This window comes from Bos javanicus, chromosome 20, assembly GCF_032452875.1.
Source record: "Bos javanicus breed banteng chromosome 20, ARS-OSU_banteng_1.0, whole genome shotgun sequence".
NCBI classification, from domain to species: domain Eukaryota; kingdom Metazoa; phylum Chordata; class Mammalia; order Artiodactyla; family Bovidae; genus Bos; species Bos javanicus.
In genome coordinates this window covers 14410541-14430170 of record NC_083887.1, presented here as the reverse complement: position 1 = coordinate 14430170, position 19630 = coordinate 14410541, and the positions used below count along the sequence as shown (strand labels likewise).

The window sequence follows — 19630 nt, the reverse complement described above, 5'->3', positions numbered from 1 at the left end:
TTGCCTTTATATTTCTTAAATCATCTGATAGAAAAACACAGAGGAAGGTAGTCTATATTACTTTGGAGAATTATTTTAAGCTCCAAAATAACATGATGAAATGAGGCTAGGATGAACAACAGAGAAAGAAAAATGTTTTACATCTGTGTAAGTGTAGATAATTCCACTTAACATTCAATGTTGAGGCATACCTCAATGTGTAGTATTCAATATTGAAACATATTATTTCACATAGTACCTAAATTATTTAATCACTTTTGACTAATTTTCATGAAGTTCTAGAGGCTTATTTTGCCCACCAGATGGAGCCAGCATTGTTTGATTTGTAGAATTTAAAATATACTGAAAATAAAAATTGGTTAAATGAAATTAATAAGTTGTACATTTCTTACTTCAGCACATAATACAGAAAAAAATTAAACTTTTAGCCCAGTCTTTGCCTAAATTTCTGCCTAGTCTTCATAAATGTAGATACCTCCATTAAATAATTTCTTCATTGTGAATTAGTTTTTATATTAGTAGTTTCATTGGATAAACCAGTTTTCTTCTTATCACCTTTTAAAGATACCATCTAAGCAGTTTCAGTTATCTTTAAAACAAAATTAGTACAATAAATAAATATTGTGGATTATAATTATGGCTGTATTACATATAAGCTCTCATTTTAATGTCACTGAATATTCCCAATGTTATCATTTCTATAGTGGATTTTCTTAATAAAACAAACCAAAAAAACAGGCATTTTGACTGAGGTGGAAGATACGCAGTTTATCCCCAGTAGCTCCTCAAGGAGATGGTATAAAGCTTCAGTGATTGGCTGTAGCTCTTACAGAGATTCTGCCCAGAAAGCTCAGTGCTCAAGGGCTTCATGAGGGATAACTGCCTTCAGGTTGACTTCTACTCCTCTCACCTCTGTTTAATAAGCATAGAAATTATCTAATTCCTTACAACTCAACTTAATTAGGCAGCTATCTATTGAAAAACTGTTTGTACACTAGGGGCCCAAAGCCCCTACAAGGCCCTCAAGGAGCCCTTCCATCCAGCAAGAGCTACAAGGCAATCATGGACACTGCTGTAATTTAAGATCTAAGAATGAGCACACTGTTTATTTGTCCATTCAGCTTCTATCCATTGAATACATACTATATGCAGGGAATATACTAGCCCACAAACAGGGCACTCTCCCTGCCATTTGAGTTTATAGCTGAAGGGGCAGTACAAAGAGAGAGTTATGATATAGTTAAGTGAGGAGCTACGAAGTGTTGAAAAATTCAAATGAGGGAAATATACGATTAATTAAGGGGAATCAAGAAAAGCCATAAAAGACTCTTTCTAGATGGAAATTATTTTCATTGACCCACTGTTTGGCATATCACAGTTCCTATTTATTATGGTCCGGGAGGAATTCAAGACCTTTTTTGGTAGGACTTTATATTTCATCAGGACACTTCCAGTATGGTGACATGATGCCTTTTTATGTCAAACTGGAATATCTTCTTCTAAGTTTTCTTTAGTTTCAGACATGAAGAAAAAATAACCACATTGGTTAAGAGATTGTACTTTAGAGCTGGACTTCCTGGTTTTTATTCCCATGTTTATAATCCCCAATTATAACCCACTCAGCAGAATAGGTTAATAATGTGTTGTTTATGAGGATTAAACAAGTAATTCAGGGTACCAGTATCTGGCACTTAGTGAGTACTTGAAATGTTAGCTATCATGTTATTTATTATTTTCCTTTTTTTGCATCATGTTAGCTATTTTCAAGTCTGGTGCTTTTCCTAGAATTAATTTAAGGTATATATAAAATTTGATAAAAACATACTTTGTAGCTTCCAGTGTGATGAGATACAATTAGGTGTTAGTAACTTTGGTATTTTTCTATATTCATATTCATTAAAGTGTGTCCCTTTTCTTTTCAGATGTTGTTTACTATTATCACTAACATATCACCTTTCTTTATATAAGTTTTTATTATGGGAATTTTTCAAAAATTTCCTTGAAATAGTCTAGATCTATTTAAAAATCATGTGCATGCTTAGTTGCTTAGTCATGTCCAACTCTTTGCAGCCCACTAGGCTCCTCTGTCCATGGAGTTTTCCAGTCAAGTATACTGGAGTGGGTTTCCATTTCCTTCTTCAAGGGATCTTCCTGATTCAGGAATTGAACTTACATCTACTGTGTCTCCTGAATTGCAGGCACAGCAGGATGGCTCATTACCCACTGAGCCATCAGAAAGGCTATTTAAAATCCTAAGTAGCTTTATTAACAGTTTATGACATAATAATCATTTAGTAAACTTTTTTTTTTAATGAATGAATATGCACCTACTTGAGGCTTTCAGCTGCCTGAACTCTAGTACTGAGACAGTAGAAGGTATAAGCCCTTTTATCTATGAAGTGAGATTTGTAGACAGATACCATTGGTTCATTAGCTAAGTAACCAATAATTGAGTAATCATCACCCCTTTCTGCTCAGAACAAAATAGTTTTGTAATGAAGAGAGTCAAGTGGAACAAAGATTATGTTTCTGACTAGTTCTTAGGGAAGAGTTAGAGACATTCTTTATAACACACAGCAGGGAAAGTGCAGAGTCACCAAATCTCAGAGTCAGAACATAAGTTTTAGCCCAAGTTCTGCTTCTAATCCACATGGGACACTAGCTAAGTTCTCGTGCTCTAGTAAACTAATGCTCTAATAGGAAATTGATCGTTATAGTGATGTTGGACATTCTGGTCACCAAACCCTTTTAAATATATTTTCTAATATTATTTTGGAGATCACTAATATATTTAAATTTTGTTATTCTAATACTATGCAGGCTTCCCTGGAGAAGGAAATGGAAAACCACTCCAGTATTCTTGCCTGGAAAATCACATGGAAAGAGGAGCCTGGCAGGCTATAGCCCATGGTGTAGTAAAGAGTCAGGCACAACTGAGTGACTTCACTTTCACACTTTTTTTCATGCCAGCACTATAGCACAAGTCATGGCTTCCCTGGTGGTTCAGAGGGTAAAGAATACACCTGCAATGCAGGAGACCCAGGTTCAATCCCTGGGTTGGAAAGATCCCCTGGAGAAGGAAATAGCAACCCACTCCAGTATTCTTGCCTGGGAAATCCCATGGACAGAGGAGCCTCACGGGCTACAGTCCATGGGGTCACAAAGAGTTGGACACGACTGAGCAACTAACACAACAACAATAGCATCAGTTCAGTTCAGTCGCTCAGTTGTGTCCGACTCTTTGTGACCCCATGAATCGCAGCACGCCAGGCCTCCCTGTCCATCACCAACTCCCAGAGTTCACCCAGACTCACGTCCATCGAGTCAGTGATGCCATCCAGCCATCTCATCCTCTGTCGTCCCCTTCTCCTCCTGCCCCAATCCCTCCCAGCATCAGAGCCTTTTCCAGTGAGTCAACTCTTCGCATGAGGTGGCCAAAGTACTGGAGTTTCAGCTTTAGCATCAGTCCTTCCAAAGAAATCCCAGGGCTGATCTCCTTCACAATGGACTGGTTGGATCTCCTTGCAGTCCAAGGGACTCTCAAGAGTCTTCTCCAACACCACAGTTCAAAAGCATCAATTCTTCAGCGCTCAGCATTCTTCACAGTCCAACTCTCACATCCATACATGACAACTGGAAAAACCATAGCCTTGACTAGACGGACCTTTGTTGGCAAAGTAATGTCTCTGCTTTTGAATATGCTATCTAGGTTCGTCATAACTTTCCTTCCAAGGAGTAAGCGTCTTTTAATTTCATGGCTGCAGTCACCATCTGCAGTGATTTTGGAGCGTAAAAAGATAAAGTCTGATGCTATTTCCACTGTTTCCCCGTCTATTTGCTATGAAGTGATGGGACCATATGCCATGATCTTAATTTTCTGAATGTTGAGCTTCAGGCCAAATTTTTCACTCTCCTCTTTCACTTTCATCAAGAGGCTCTTTAGTTCCTCTTCACTTTGTGCAATAAGGGTGGTGTCATCTGCATATCTGAGGTTATTGAGATTTCTCCCAGCAATCTTGATTCCAGCTTGTGCTTCCTCCAGCCCAGCATTTCTCATGATGTACTCTGCATATAAGTTAAATAAGCAGGGTGACAATATACAGCCTTGACGTACTCCTCTTCCTATTTGGAACCAGTCTGTTGTTCCATGTCCAGTTCTAACTGTTGCTTCCTGACCTGCATACAGATTTCTCAAGAGGCAGGTCAGGTGGTCTGGTATTCCCATCTCTTTCAGAATTTTCCACAGTTTATTGTGATCTACACAGTCAAAGGCTTTGGCATAGTCAATAAAGCAGAAAGAGATGTTTTTCTGGAACTCTCTTGCTTTTTCAATGATCCAGAGGATGTTGGCAATTTGATCTGTGGTTCCTCTGCCTTTTCTAAAACCAGCTTGAACATCTGGAGGTTCATGGTTCACGTATTGCTGAAGCCTGGCTTGGAGAATTTTGAGCATTACTTTACTAGCGTGTGAGATGAGTGCAATTGTGTGGTACTTTGAGAATTCTTTGGCATTGCCTTTCTTTGGGATTGGAATGAAAACTGACCTTTTCCAGTCCTGTGGCCACTGCTGAGTTTTCCAAATTTGCTGGCATATTGAGTGCAGAACTTTCACAGCATCGTCTTTCAGGATTTGAAATAGCTCAACTGGAATTCCATCACCTCCACTAGCTTTGTTCGTAGTGATGCTTTCTAAGGCCCACTTGACTTCACATTCCAGGATGTCTGGCTCTAGGTGAGTTATCACACCATCGTGATTCTGGGTCATGAAGCTCTTTTTTGTACAGTTCTTCTGTGTATTCTTGACACCTCTTTTTAATATCTTCTGCTTCTGTTAGGTCCATACCATTTCTGTCCTTTATCGAGCCCATCTTTGCATGAAATGTTCCCTTGGTATCTCTAATTTTCTTGAAGAGATCTTTAGTCTTTCCATTCTTTTGTTTTCCTCTATTTCTTTGCATTGATCACTGAGTAAAGCTTTCTTATCTCTCCTTGCTATTCTTTGGAACTCTGCATTCAGATGCGTATATCTTTCCTTTTCTCCTTTGCTTTTTGCTTCTCTTCTTTTCACAGCTATTTGTAAGGCTCCTCAGACAGCCATTTTGCTTTTTTGCATTTCTTTTCCATGGGGATGGTCTTGATCCCTGTCTCCTGTACAATGTCACGAACCTCCATCCATAGTTCATCAGGTACTCTGTCTATCAAATCTAGTCCCTTAAATCTATTTCTCACTTCCACTGTATAATCATGAGGGATTTGATTTAGGTCATACCTGAATGGTCTAGTGGTTTTCCCTACTTTCTTCAGTTTAAGTCTGAATTTGGCAATAAAGAGTTCATGATCTGAGCCACAGTCAGTTCCCAGTCTTGTTTTTGCTGACTATATAGACCTCCATCTTTGGCTGCAAAGAATATAATCAATCTGATTTCGGTGTTGACCATCTGGTGATGTCCGTGTGTAGCGTCTTCTCCTGTGTTGTTGGAAGAGGGTGTTTGCTATGACCAGTGCGTTCTCTTGGCAAAACTCTATTAGCCTTTGCCCTGCTTCATTCTGTACTCTAAGGCCAAATTTGCCTGTGACTCCAGGTGTTTCTTGACTTCGTACTTTTGCATTCCAGTCCCCTATAATGAAAAGGACATCTTTTTGGGGTGTTAGTTCTAAAAGGTCTTGTAGGTCTTCATAGAACCGTTCAACTTCAGCTTCTTCAGCGTTACTGGTTGGGGCATAGGCTTGGATTACTGTGATATTGAATGGTTTGCCTTGGAAACCAACAGAAATCAATCTGTCATTTTTGAGATTGCATCCAAGTACTGCATTTCATACTCTTTTGTTGACCATGATGGCCACTCCATTTCTTCTGAGGGATTCCTGCCCACAGGAGTAGATTAATGGTCATCTGAGTTAAATTCACCCATTCCAGTCCATTTTAGTTCACTGATTCCTAGAATGTCGACGTTCACTCTTGCCATCTCTTGTTTGACCACTTCTAATTTGCCTTGATTCATGGACCTAACATTCCAGGTTCCTATGCAATATTGCTCTTTATAGCATCGGACCTTGCTTCTATCACCAGTCACATCCACAACTGGGTATTGTTTTTGCTTTGGCTCCATCCCTTCATTGTTTCTGGAGTTATTTCTCCACTGATCTCCAGTAGCATATTGGGCACCTACCGACCCAGGGAGTTCCTCTTTTGGTATCCTAACATTTTGCCTTTTCATACTGTTCATGGGGTTCTCAAGGGAAGAATACTGAAGTGGTTTGCCATTCCCTTCTCCAGTGGACCACATTCTGTCAGACCTCTCCACCATGACCCACCCATCTTGGGTGGCCCAACAGGGCATGGCTTAGTTTCATTGAGTTAGACAAGGCTGTGGTCCATGTGATCAGATTGGCTAGTTTTCTGTGATTATGGTTTCAGTGTGTCTGCCCTTTGATGCCCTCTCGCAATACCTACCGTCTTACTTGGGTTTCTCTTACCTTGGACGTGGGGTTATCTCTTCATGGCTGCTCCAGCAAAGTGCAGCTGCTGCTCCTTACCTTAGAAGAGGGGTATCTCCTCATGGCCACCCCTCCTGACCTTGAACATGGAGTAACTCCTCTCGGCCAGTGCCCCTGACCCCTGGCGTGTGGTAGCTCCTCTTGGAGCATAGGTATGCTCCTAATAATAGCATAGGATATACCTACGCTAAGATAGCATAGATAATGCCATCCTAACAATAGCATAGGTAAGCTTTAAACCCTCTCTTGGTGGCTAATATTCTAAACAAGAATCAGCAACATAATACTTATAATCAGTGGCTTGATTTCTTAACTATTTTTACATATATTATTTTTACTTTACCTATTACATTACTTTCTAGAATGAAAAGCCAGGCATACAGTGGGAACACATTAAATTTTGTTTTCTGAACTGAACTTTTAATTGAAGACAGTAGGGCACAGTATGAGATTTTACTATCAGATAGACTTGGGTTCAAGTTACAGCTTTAGTATATTCTAATTGTGGTCTTAACCCTGTTTCCTAATTTGTAAAATAGGTTTATAGATGCTTTCTTCATAGAGAGTCAAAGAACCGTAGCATGGTACCTAACATATAGTAGGTATTTAGTAAATGTTCTTTTTCCCCCCATTCTTCATTCCTAGTTATTTAGCATACATTTTGTTGAGATTTCAGTTAATGACAAATAGTTGTCATATTGCATTATTATTTATAAATTACCCAGCATATATTAAGATTTTTAAGAAAGGTATTAGATGTGGAGCACTGTGTACTTAAAGAAACTGATTTTTTTTCATGCCCCTTTTCTATGTTATTAGATAATTTTATGTCACTAACATCATCCGGTCATTTACTCAATTTTTGCTTATTCTGGGACATTCAAAGTGAAAGTGAAAGTTGCTCAGTCATATTTGACTCTTTGCAACCCCAAGGACTGTAGCCTGCTAGGCTCTTCTGTCCATGGAATGCTCCAGGACAGAACACTGGAGTGGATAGCCGCTCCCTTCTCCAGGGGATCTTTCCAACTGAGGGATCAAACCTAGGTCTCCCACATTGCAGGCAGATTCTTTACCGTCTGAGCCACCAGAGAAACCATGAATGTGCTACTTTTTCTTCTGGCCACATGGACTGAGTTAAAACAGAACATCTTTCTCCAAATATATAGAAATGCTAGATAAAATATGATCCAGCCCAATTCAAATCTTAGCTAAATATATACGGAATCTAGAAAAATGGTACTGATGAACCCACTTGCAGGGCAGGAATAGAGACGCAAATATAGAGAATGGATTTATGGACACAACATGGGAAGGAGAGAGTGAGAGAGTAGCATGGACATGTTTACACTGCCATGTGTAAAATAGACAGCTAGTGGGAAGCTGTGTACAACACAGGGAGGCAGCCCGGTGCTCTGTGCTGATACAGAGTGGAAGGAGGCGGGGTGAGAGGGCGGCTCAGCAAGGCTGATTGACATTGTAAGGCAGAAACCAATGCAACATTGTAAAGCACTTATCCTCCAATTAAAAAATAAATAATTAGCTAAGCTTGAAAGAGACAGAGAGGGGGTTGGTGGAATGGCACCCCACTCCAGGACTCTTGCCTGGAAAATCCCATGGACAGAGGAGCCTGGTAGGCTGCAGTCCATGAGGTCGCTAAGAGTCGGACATGACTGAGCAACTTCACTTTGACTTTCACTTTCATGCATTGGAGAAGGAAATGGCAACCCACTCCAGTACTCTTGCCTGAGAATCCCAGGGACGGGGGAGCCTGGTGGGCTGCCGTCTATGGGGTCACACAGAGTCGGACACGACTGAAGTGACTTAGCAGCAGCAGAAACAAAGGGGAGGCCCAACTAGAGCATTAAATGCTCAAACTGACACAGCAGTTGCCCAGAGGGATACTGAAACCAGAAGTGGTCTCTGATAGCTAGAAGTTCCGGTTTTAATATCACATTTAGAGATACAGTCTTGGATCAACAGAAGAAGAAGCTAGAAAAACTGTCCTCCTGGTCACGAAGTCCACAAAGAAGCTTGTCAGTTTTCAAAACTATATATGGAAGGAAAAAAAAAAGTCTGTCATAAAAAATCAAAACTCTAAACCTCTACCAGGCACAGCTATAAACTCTGAATGTACACTACCTATGTGGTACAGAAATCCTAAGCCAGGAAATTAACTTGGGGGAAAATGGCTGTGCACGAATGGAACCCCTTAATTTCCTGGTAGCAACAAATGCAGAAGCTCTCTGGAGGAATGCTGACACAATCCTGGGTTTCAGGGATTCCTATGGAGCATGATGAAGATGCAGCTCTAGCTATAGGAACACTCAAAATCAAGAATTAGAAAACGCATGGAGAAATAACCACTGTGGGGAGAGAGTCAGAAGCCATAACAAAGCAACTCCAAGAATAATCCAAAAGATAAAATATAACAAGTGTGTTTAAGATAAAGAAGTTTTTAAATATATAAAAATCATAATAAAAGACTTAGGCCATCCAAAAAAAATGGGTCAATTTGAAAAGGAAATAGAATATCTAGAATTTTAAAATATGATTATTAAAATCAACAACTCAGTTTATGTCTTAAAACTGATTAGTCCGTCTAGTCAAGGCTATGGTTTTTCCAGTGGTCATGTATGGATGTGAGAGTTGGACTGTGAAGAAGGCCGAGTGCCAAAGAATTGATGCTTTTGAACTGTGGTGTTGGAGAAGACTCTTGAGAGTCCCTTGGACTGCAAGGAGATCCAACCAGTCCATTGTGAAGGAGATCAGCCCTGGGATTTCTTTGGAGGGAATGATGCTAAAGCTGAAACTCCAGTACTTTGGCCACCTCATGCGAAGAGCTGACTCATTGGAAAAGACTCTGATGTTGGAAGGGATTGGGGGCAGGAGGAGAAGGGGATGACAGAGGATAAGATGGCTGGATGGCATTACCGACTCGATGGACATGAGTCTGAGTGAACTCCGGGAGTTGGTGATGGACAGGAAGGCCTGGCGTGCTGTGATTCACGGGGTCGCAAAGAGTTGGACACGACTGAGCGACTGAACTGAATTGAACTGAACTGAAACAGAGAATTAGTGAACTAAAGTAGAGCTAAGGAAATTACTCAGAGTATAGTACTGAGGAATAAAAACATGAAAAATGAATGTGCTGTGAACATTTGATCACACTATAAACAGAAGTGCTTCATACTGATATAATATGCCCCATTAGGAAATACAAGAGTTGACCGTATTTTTTCACACAGTTGGGTTTGTGTTGCAGATAATCATTGCGTTTGGCTGTGTGTACCATGTTGAAGTGTTTCGGAGAAGGCAGTGGCACCCAACTCCAGTACTCTTGCCTGGAAAATCCCATGGACAGAGGAGCCTGATGGGCTGCAGTCTGTGGGGTCGCTGAGAGTCAGACACGACTGAGCGACTTCACTTTGACTTTTCACTTTTATGCATTGGAGAAGGAAATGGCAACCCACTCCACTGTTCTTGCCTGGAGAATACCAGGGATGGGGGAGCCTGGTGGGCTGCCGTCTCTGGGGTCCCACAGAGTCGGACACGACTAAAGCGACTTAGCAGCAGCAGCAGATAACTACAATCTAGCTAATTAACATATATCCATCACCTCACAGCGTTACACTTTGTTTGCATATGTATAGTGACCACCTTTCTTAGCAAATTATAGGTATACAATACAGTATTATTAACTGTATTTACCATCAGTTCAGTTCAGTTCAGTTGCTCAGTCGTGTCCGACTCTCTGCGACTCCATGAATTGCAGCATGCCAGGCCTCCCTGTCCATCACCGACTCCCGGAGTTCACCCAAACTCAAGTCCATCGAGTGGGTGATGCCATCCAGCCATCTCATCCTCTGTCGTCCCCTTCTCCTCCTGCCCCAAATCCCTCCCAGCATCAGGGTCTTTTCCAATGAATAAACTCTTAACATGAGGTGGACAAAGTATTGGAGTTTCAGCTTTAGCATCAGTCCTTCCAATGAACACCCAGGACTGATCTCCTTTAGGATGGACTGGTTGGATCTCCTTGCAGTCTAAGGGACTCTCAAGAGTCTTCTCCAACACCACAGTTCAAAAGCATCAATTCTTTGGCGCTCAGCTTTCTTCACAGTCCAACTCTCACATCCATACGTGACCACTGGAAAAACCATAGCCTTGACTAGATGGACCTTTATTGGCAAAGTAACGTCTCTGCTTTTGAATATGCTATCTAGGTTGGTCATAACTTTCCTTTCAAGGAGTAAGTGTCTTTTAATTTCATGGCTGCAGTCACCATCTGCAGTGATTTTGGAGCCCCCCAAAAATAAAGTCTGACACTGTTTCCACTGTTTCCCCATCTATTTCCATGAAGTGATGGGACCAGATGCCATGATCTTAGTATTCTGAATGTTGAGCTTTAAGCCAACTTTTTCACTCTCCACTTTCACCTTCATCAGTAGGCTTTTTAGTTCCTCTTCACTTTCTGCCATAAAGTTGGTGTCATCTGAGTATCTGAGATTATTGATATTTCTCCCAGCAATCTTGATTCCAGCTTGTGCTTCCTCCAGCCCAGTGTTTCTCATGATGTACTCTGCATATAAGTTAAATAAGCAGGGTGACAATATACAGTCTTGACGTACTCCTTTTCCTATTTGGAACCAGTCTGTTGTTCCATGTCCAGTTCTAACTGTTGCTTCCTGACGTGCATACAGATTTCTCAAGAGGCAGGTCAGGTGGTCTGGTATTCCCATCTCTTTCAGAATTTTCCACAGTTTATTATGATCCACACAGTCAAAGACTTTGGCATAGTCAATAAAGCAGAAAGAGATGTTTTTCTGGAACTCTCTTGCTTTTTCAATGATCCAGAGGATGTTGGCAATTTGATCTCTGGTTCCTCTGCCTTTTCTAAAACCAGCTTGAACATCTGGAAGTTCATGGTTCACGTATTGCTGAAGCCTGGCTTGGAGAATTTTGAGCATTACTTTACTAGCGTGTGAGATGATGCTGTACCTTAAATCTCCAGAACCTTCCTATCCCACATAATTGAATCTTTGTAACCTTTGACATCAAAATCATCAGGTAACCATAAGAAGATCCCTTGTTTCTTAGTTCACACATTTTTTTTTTAACTAGATAATCTCTTGAACAAAATGGCTGATTATTAATATATTACACATTAATTATGCTTCTCAAACTAGGTAACAAAGAGGCAAGCAACAAACCAAGATTTGACTAGAACCATTTGTGATATTCTTGATTACAACTGGCTCATCTTGGTTTGTCAGCCAAAGATGAGAAGATATAGGTTTTTTTCTTAAGTCACAAATTTTCATTAATATATTTAAATGTAAGTATTGTAAAATATTGGTACCTTTTTTTTTGAGGCAACACTGTATTCTGTGAACCCAGATGTTAACTAATCTTTGTATGGAATTTATTGCAGGATCAAATCCATAATTTTTTTTTTCTCATTTCTAATTTAGAAAATGTTACTTTTATCTGCTTCTGGGCAACTGTCCTCATTTTTTTTTAGATATTTATATTTTATGATGCTATTAAATTGAAGTTGTTTGTTGTTGTTTTGTTATTGTTTTAACTGGGGAGCAGAAATGGCAAGTAATTGGAAAATCAACCAATATTGAATGATTATATCTTATAAGGCAAAGGAATAATATGAAATGGTATTGCTGAATTTTAGGAATATCTTATTTTAAAGGTGAGATAGGTGATTTTATAGTCAAATAATTACAAGTGAGAATAACTATAATAGTACAGTATAAAATAAAGACATTAAAATTGGTTGTTTAATTAAAATCAGTCACCTTCTAATCTAGGAAATCACTGTGGAGTCTTTAGAGTTTATTGGTTTGTTTGTTGAGTTTTCTTTTTTTAATGGAGGAAAACCAGTCCGAGGTTCTGACCTCCTCTTCAGCAATAGACATTCATAGACTTCAGTATGAATCCATACAGCCTTTTTACTGTTTATTCTAAAACTAGGCTATTATTCCTCAGAGGAAGAGGCTGCTCCAGATGGTGCTGTTGCAGAATACAGACGAGAAAAGCAAAAGTATGAAGCTTTGAGGAAGCAGCAGGCAAAGACAGGAACTTCCCGGGAAGACCAGGTAACTTCACAAACCAAAATCCATATGCAATTCATTGCCTTTTAATTGTATGCAGGAATTGTTAACAGAACCTATTTTGATTATACATGAGGGAAAACATTATGTCTTAAAAATGAAAAAGTATATATAACATATGGTGAGGTGACCAGGACCTTGGCCATTCAAGCAAAGATCCAGATGATAGAGTTCTTTCCAGATAGAAAGGTATAAAGCCTGGGACTTTCAAGTTTTAACTTTGTGCATGTGTGCTAAGTCACTTCAGTCATGTCCGGCTCTTTGCGACCCCATGCACTGTAGCCTGCCAGACTCCTCTGTCCAAGGGATTCTCTAGGCAGGAATACTGGAGTGGGTTGCCATGCCCTCCTCCAGGGGATCTTCCTCATCCAGGGATTGATCTCCGGTCTCTTTACGTCTTCGCATTGGCAGGTGGGTTCTTTACCACTAGCGCCACCTGGGAAGCCTTAAATCATGGGTACCTGCTATAGGCCTTAGGTATCCTAGGGGATCTTCCTGACGCAGGAATTGACCCAGGTCTCCCTCATTGCCAGCAGATTCTTTTCCGTCTGAGCCTCCAGGGAAGTCCTCCCTAATTAAACACAGGAACCTGGTAAAACCACATATTACCAGATACTCAGATAGAATCTTTGCTAAGTGAATATTATGAGACCATAATTATAAATGATGAAGGGCTCAGCATCTCACCTGCTGCCTAGCCAACTTCGCTTGAAATAGTACACTGCCTATAAATAAGGCACTTGGTCTGCTGGTTAACGTCTACCATAAACAATATTGCAAAACTCTCTTTACTGAAAGTAATTCCTGAATCTTTAGCTAATAATATAAGAAGATTGTCAGAAATCAAGAATAAAGAAGATAGGAAGTTAGCTCAACAACTTGGGGGTCAGCACCATGCAGCACTTGGCACTTGGTGAGATAGAGCCCTTGAGCAGCCCTTTATGTTGAAAAGATAGGGGGCAGACCAAAATTACTTATATTTGGTGCTGCCATATATATATGAGAACACATCATTTTAGGCATATAAATAAAACAGGCAAAATAAAAGTAAATTAAAAAGCCCAGGCCTGTTTGAATAAATTAATCTAATCAGGAACTGTATTATAAATGACACCTAATTACTGGTAAGGAAGATCACGCATCAGTGCCTAGCGTGAAAATAATCATAGGGAAAATTCAACGAGAATTCAGGTATAGGAAATTATAATTACAGAGAACTAACTTATGTGCAATTTTCAAAAGAAATGGCACATCAAATGAAATTAAGAAAAGTCCTTTATTAACTTGTTTTCATGGAGTCACAAAGTCCTCTGAATGTATTACCAAAAGATGTTAAGGATCACTGTTATCCTTGCATTTCTCTTTCTTCCTCCTAGTAAATAATTATTAAAAATCTACCATGTCCTAATCACTGTAGTTGGTGGTAAACAAGGCAGAAACATCCCTATCTTCTCTGAGCTATCCGAAAAAAATAGGCAGTTAAACAAGTAATACCAATAAAAGGGGATGAGCATTATGACAGGTTAGATATAGGGAATTATGTAAAGGTATCGCATAATACGGCATAAGAATCCGGAAAGGCTTCCCTGAGAAAATGATTTGTCAACTTGAGGGTTACTAAGAAGATACATGGCTAGACAAGAATACTATATGAGAAGTCTTTAACCTCTTTGCAAAGAACGAAAAGATGTTAAATATGACTGGAACTTAAACTAAGAGAAAGAAAGAGATGAGGCTGGAGAGGTAAGCAGGAGCCAGTTCACACAGGATATTTTTGAGCCATATGAAGGAGTTGAGATTTACCCTAAAAGCAGTGGGGAGACATCAAAGAAAGAAGGTATTATAATCCCATTTGCAGTTTGGGAAGATCTGTCCAGCCTGGTTGCTGTATGGAGAGTAGAGGACCTGGGGCAGCACTGGAGGAGCAAAGGCCATTTGAGAGACCCATGTATACACATGTGTGCAAAAGGTCTACCAGGGGAGGCGCCATCAACACATCTTCTTCATCAACACAGCTGGGAGGCTCACTCTGTGCTGAAGAGAATGCGGTTAGTGGTTAGTCCTTTATTCCTCCTGCAGGAGCCAGAAGACTGATTCCTCTGGATGCCAAACATTAATACCTCCATGCAGATCCTGTTTTCTTCCATTTCTTTTCACAGTGTCTGCTTTTTTGGCTAGTATCTGTCTTGCCTTTCAAATGCAACTAGAGAAAGTCCAATCTTGAAAATAGGAAATGTTTAGAAAGGCCAACCGAATGCAGAGTTCCAGAGAATGGCAAAGAGAGATAAGGCCTTTGTAAATGAACAATGCAAAGAAATAGAGGAAAACAACAGAATCGAAAAGACTCAAGATCTCTTCAAGAAAATTGGAGTCATCAAGGGAACATTTCATGCAAAGATGGGCTCAATAAAGGACATAAATGGCAAGGACCTAACAGAAGCAGAAGAGGTTAAGAAAAGGGGGCACAGATACACAGAAGAACTGTGTATGTCTTACTGACCCAGATAACCACAAAAAAAGATGTCTTAATGACCAGATAACCACAACAGCACAAGAGATGATTCTACAAATGGACATAACCAGATGGTCAATACCGAAATCAGACTGATTATATTCTTGGCAGCTGAAGATGGAGAAGCACTATACAGTCAGCAAAAACAAGACCGGGAGCTGACTGTGACTCAGATCATGAACTCCTTATTGCCAAATTCAGACTTAAATTGAAGAAAATAGGGAAAACCACTAGACCATTCAGGTATGACCTAAATTAAATCCCTTGCAATTATACAGTGGAAGTGAGACATAGATTCAAGGGATTAGATCAGATAGAGAGAGTGCCTGAAGGACTGTGAACAGAGGTTTGTAACATTGTACAAGAGGCAGTGATCAAGACCATCCCCAAAAAGAAAATGCAAAAAGGCAAAACGGTTGTCTGAGGAGGCTTTACAAATAACTGAGAAAAGAAAAGAAGCTAAAGGCAAAGGAGAAAAGGAAAGATATATCCATCTGAATGCAGAGTTCCAAAGAATAGCAAGGAGAGATAGGAAAGACTTTCTCAGAGATAAGTGCAAAGAAATAAAGGAGCACAATAGAATGGGAAAGACTAGAGGTCTCTTCAAGAAGATTAGAGATACCAAGGGAACATTTCATGCAAAGATGGGCTCAATAAAGGACAGAAACAGCATGGACCTAACAGAAGCAGAAGATATTAAGAACAGGTGTCAAGAATACACATAAGAACTATACCTAAAAGATCTTCATGACCCAGATAATCATGATGGTGTGGTCACTCACCTCAGACATCCTGGAATGCAAAGTCAAGTGGGCTTTAGAAAGCAGCACTACAAACAAAGCTAGGGGAGGTGATGGAATCCCAGCTGAACTATTTCAAATCCTAAAAGATGATGCTGTGAAAGTGCTGCACTCAATATGCCAGCAAATTTGGAAAACTCAGCAGTGGCCACAGGACTGGAAAAGCTCAGTTTTCATTCCAATCTCAAAGAAAGGCAATGCCAAAGAATCCACAAATTACCACACAATTGCACCCATCTCACATGCTAGCAAAGTAATGCTCAAAATTCTCCAAGACAGGCTTCAACAGTATGTGAACTGAGACCTTCCAGGTGCTCAAGCTGTGTTTAGAAAAGGCAGAGGAGCCAGAGGAGCCATTTCAGATGTTGAAATTGCCAACATCCACTGGATCACAGAAAAGGCAAGAGAATCCCAAAACAATATCTACTTCTGCTTCATTGACTACTCTAAAGCCTTTGACTGTGTGGATCACAACAAACTGTGGACAATTCTTAGAGTGGAGAATACTCTCAGACCACCTGACCTGCCTTCTGGAAATCTGTATGCAGGTCAAAAAGCAACAGATAGAACTGGACATGGAACAATGGACTGGTTCCAAATTGTGAAAGGAGTACATCAAGGCTGTATATTGTCACTTTGCTTATTTTAACTTATATGCAGGATACATCATGAGAAATGCTTGACTGGATGAAGCACAAGATGGAATCAAGCTTTCGGCTTTCGGCTCGGGGGAGGCAGAGGTGCAACTTTCTTTGGTCGTCCCAAATCCGGGTTCATCCGACACCAGCCGCCTCCACCATGCCGCCTAAGTTCGACCCCAACAAGATAAAAGTCGTGTACCTGAGGTGCACCGGTGGGGAAGTCGGTGCCACGTCTGCCCTGGCCCCCAAGATCGGCCCTCTGGGTCTGTCTCCAAAAAAGGTTGGTGATGACATCGCCAAGGCAACTGGTGATTGGAAGGGTCTGAGGATTACAGTGAAACTGACCATTCAGAACAGACAAGCCCAGATTGAGGTGGTACCTTCTGCTTCTGCCCTGATCATCAAAGCCCTCAAGGAACCACCAAGGGACAGAAAGAAGCAGAAAAACATTAAGCACAGTGGAAACATTACTTTTGATGAGATCGTCAACATTGCCCGGCAGATGCGGCATCGGTCTCTAGCTAGAGAACTTTCTGGAACCATTAAAGAGATCCTGGGGACCGCCCAGTCGGTGGGCTGCAATGTTGATGGCCGCCACCCTCATGACATCATAGATGATATCAACAGTGGCGCAGTGGAGTGCCCTGCTAGTTAAGAACTGCAAAGGAAAAAGGAAAATAAAGGATCATTTGACAACCAAAAAAAAAAAAAAGATGGAATCAAGATTGATTCCAGGAGAAATATCAATAACCTCAGATACGCAGATGACACCACCCATATGGCAGAAAGTGAAGAGAAACTAAAGAGCCTCTTGATGAAAGTGAAAGAGAAGAGTGAAAAAACTGGCTTGAAACTCAGCATTCAAAAAACTAAGGTCATGGCATCTGGTCCCATCACTAATGGCAAATGGGTGGGGAAACAATGGAAACAGTGACAGACTTTCTTTTTATGGGCTCCAAAATCACTGCAGATGGTAACTGCTGCCATGAAATTAAAAGACACTTGCTCCTTGGAAGAAAAGCCATCACCAACCTAGACAGCATATTAAAAATCAGAGATACTACTTTACCAGCAAAGGTCTGTCTAGTCAAAGCTATAATTTTTCCAGTAGTCATGTATGGACGTGAGAGTTGGACCTTAAAGAAGCTGAGTGCCGAAGAATTGATGCTTTTGAACTATGGTGTTGGAGAAGACTCTTGAGAGTCCCTTGGACAGCAAGAGATCCAACCAGTCAATCCTAAAGAAATCAGTCCTGAATATTCATTGGAAGGACTGATGCTGAAGCTCCAATCCTTTGGCCACCTGATGCGAAGAACTGACTTATTGGAAAAGACCCTGATGCTGAGAAAGATTGAAGCAGGAGGAGAAGGGGATGACAGAGGATGAGATGGTGGGATGACATCACTAACTTGATGGACATGAGTTTGAGCAAGCTCTGGGAGTTGGTAATGGACATGAAAGCCTGGGCATGCTGCAGTCCATGGTGTCGCAAAGAGTTGGACACGACTGACTGACTGAACTGAGCTGAGCTGAACCACAACAGTATGGTCACTCACCTAGAGCTGGACATCCTGGAGTGTGAAGTCAAGTGGACCTTAGGAAACATTACTACAAACAGAGCTAGTGGAGATGATGGAATTCCAGCTGAGCTATTTCAAATCCTAAAAGATAATGTTGTAAAATTGACTGGTATGCTGAATGTGAAATGCTGCACTGAATATGTCAGAAAATTTGGAGAACTCAGCAGTGGCCATGGGACTGGTAAAGGTCAGTTTTCATTCCAATCCCAAAGAAAGACAATGCCAAAGAATGTTCAAGCTACTGCACATTTGCAGTCGTTTCACATGCTAGCAAGGTAATGCTCAAAATCCTTCAAGCTAGGCTTCAGCAGTATGTGAACCAGGAACTTCTAGGTTTACAAGCTGGGTTTCAAAGAGACAGAGGAACCAGAGATGAAACCGCCAACATTCATTGGATCATGGAGAAAGCAAGCAAGTTCCAGAAAAACATCTACTTCTACTTCACTGACTAAACTAAATCTTTTGACTGTGTGGATCACAACAAGCTGTGGACAATTCTTAAAGAGTTGGGAATACCAGACTTATTTGTCTGGGAATACCACCTTACTTGTCTCCTGAGAAACCTATTTGCAAGTCAAGAACGAACAGTTAGAACCTTACATGGAATAGCAGACTGGTTCAAAATTGGGAAATGAGTACAACAAGACTGTATATTGTCACCTTGCTTATTTAACTTATATGCAGAATACATCATATGAAATGCCATGCTGGATGAATTACAAGCTAGAATCAAGGTTGCCGGGAGAAATACCAACAACTGCGGATATGCAGATGATATTACTCTAATGGCATAAAGTGAAGAGGAACTAAAGAGAGTCTTGATGAAAGTAAAAGAGGAGAGTGAAAAAGCTGGCTTGAAACTCAGCATTCAAAAAACGAAGATCATGGCATTCACTCCCCTCACTTCATGGCAAATAGAAGGGGAAAAAGTGGAAGTAGTAAAAAATTTTATTTTCTTGGGCTCCAAAATCACTTTGGACAGTGACTGCAGCCATGAGATTAAAAGAAGCTTGCTCCTTGGAAGAAAGGCTAGGACAAATCTAGACAACATATTAAAAAGCAGAGACATCACTTTGCCAACAATGGTCTGTATGGTCAAAAGTATGGTTTTCCAGTTGTCATGTATAGATGTGAGAACTGGACAATAAAAAAGGCTGAGCGCCAAAGAATTGATGCTTTTGAATTGTGGTGCTGGAGAAGACTCTTAAGAGTCCCTTGGACTGCAAAGAGATCAAACCAGTCAGTCCTAAAGAAAATCAACCCTGGAAGGACTGATGTTGAATATTCACTGGAAGGACTGATGTTGAATATTCACTGGAAGGACTGATGTTGAACCTGAAGCTCCAGTATTTTCACTGCTTGATGCAAAGAGCCGACTCATTGGAAAAGACCCTGATGCTGAGGAAGACTGACAGCAAAAGGAAAAGAGGAGCTGCAAGAGATAAGATGGTTAGATAGCATCACTGACTCAGTGGAC

At 40.6% G+C, this 19630-nt stretch overlaps 2 protein-coding genes across 6 annotated transcripts in view; both read left to right on the top strand.

Moving 5' to 3' along the window:
• Positions 1 to 19630, top strand: part of CWC27 (CWC27 spliceosome associated cyclophilin) — a 276896-nt gene that overhangs the window by 198561 nt on the left and 58705 nt on the right. For all 5 annotated transcript variants that reach the window (XR_009731741.1, XR_009731740.1, XM_061393412.1 and 2 more), the window contains exon 12: positions 12496 to 12605. Coding sequence is in view for 3 of the 5 variants with exons in the window: in XM_061393412.1 (XP_061249396.1) it covers positions 12496 to 12605 (110 nt within the window). In the remaining 2 variants the exon portion in view is untranslated. The remainder of the gene's footprint in view (positions 1 to 12495; positions 12606 to 19630) is intronic.
• Positions 16617 to 17285, top strand: LOC133233524 (large ribosomal subunit protein uL11-like). The gene has a single exon (XM_061393432.1). It carries the CDS (start codon positions 16620 to 16622, stop codon positions 17226 to 17228), a length of 609 nt encoding a protein of 202 aa, XP_061249416.1. The 5' UTR covers positions 16617 to 16619; the 3' UTR covers positions 17229 to 17285.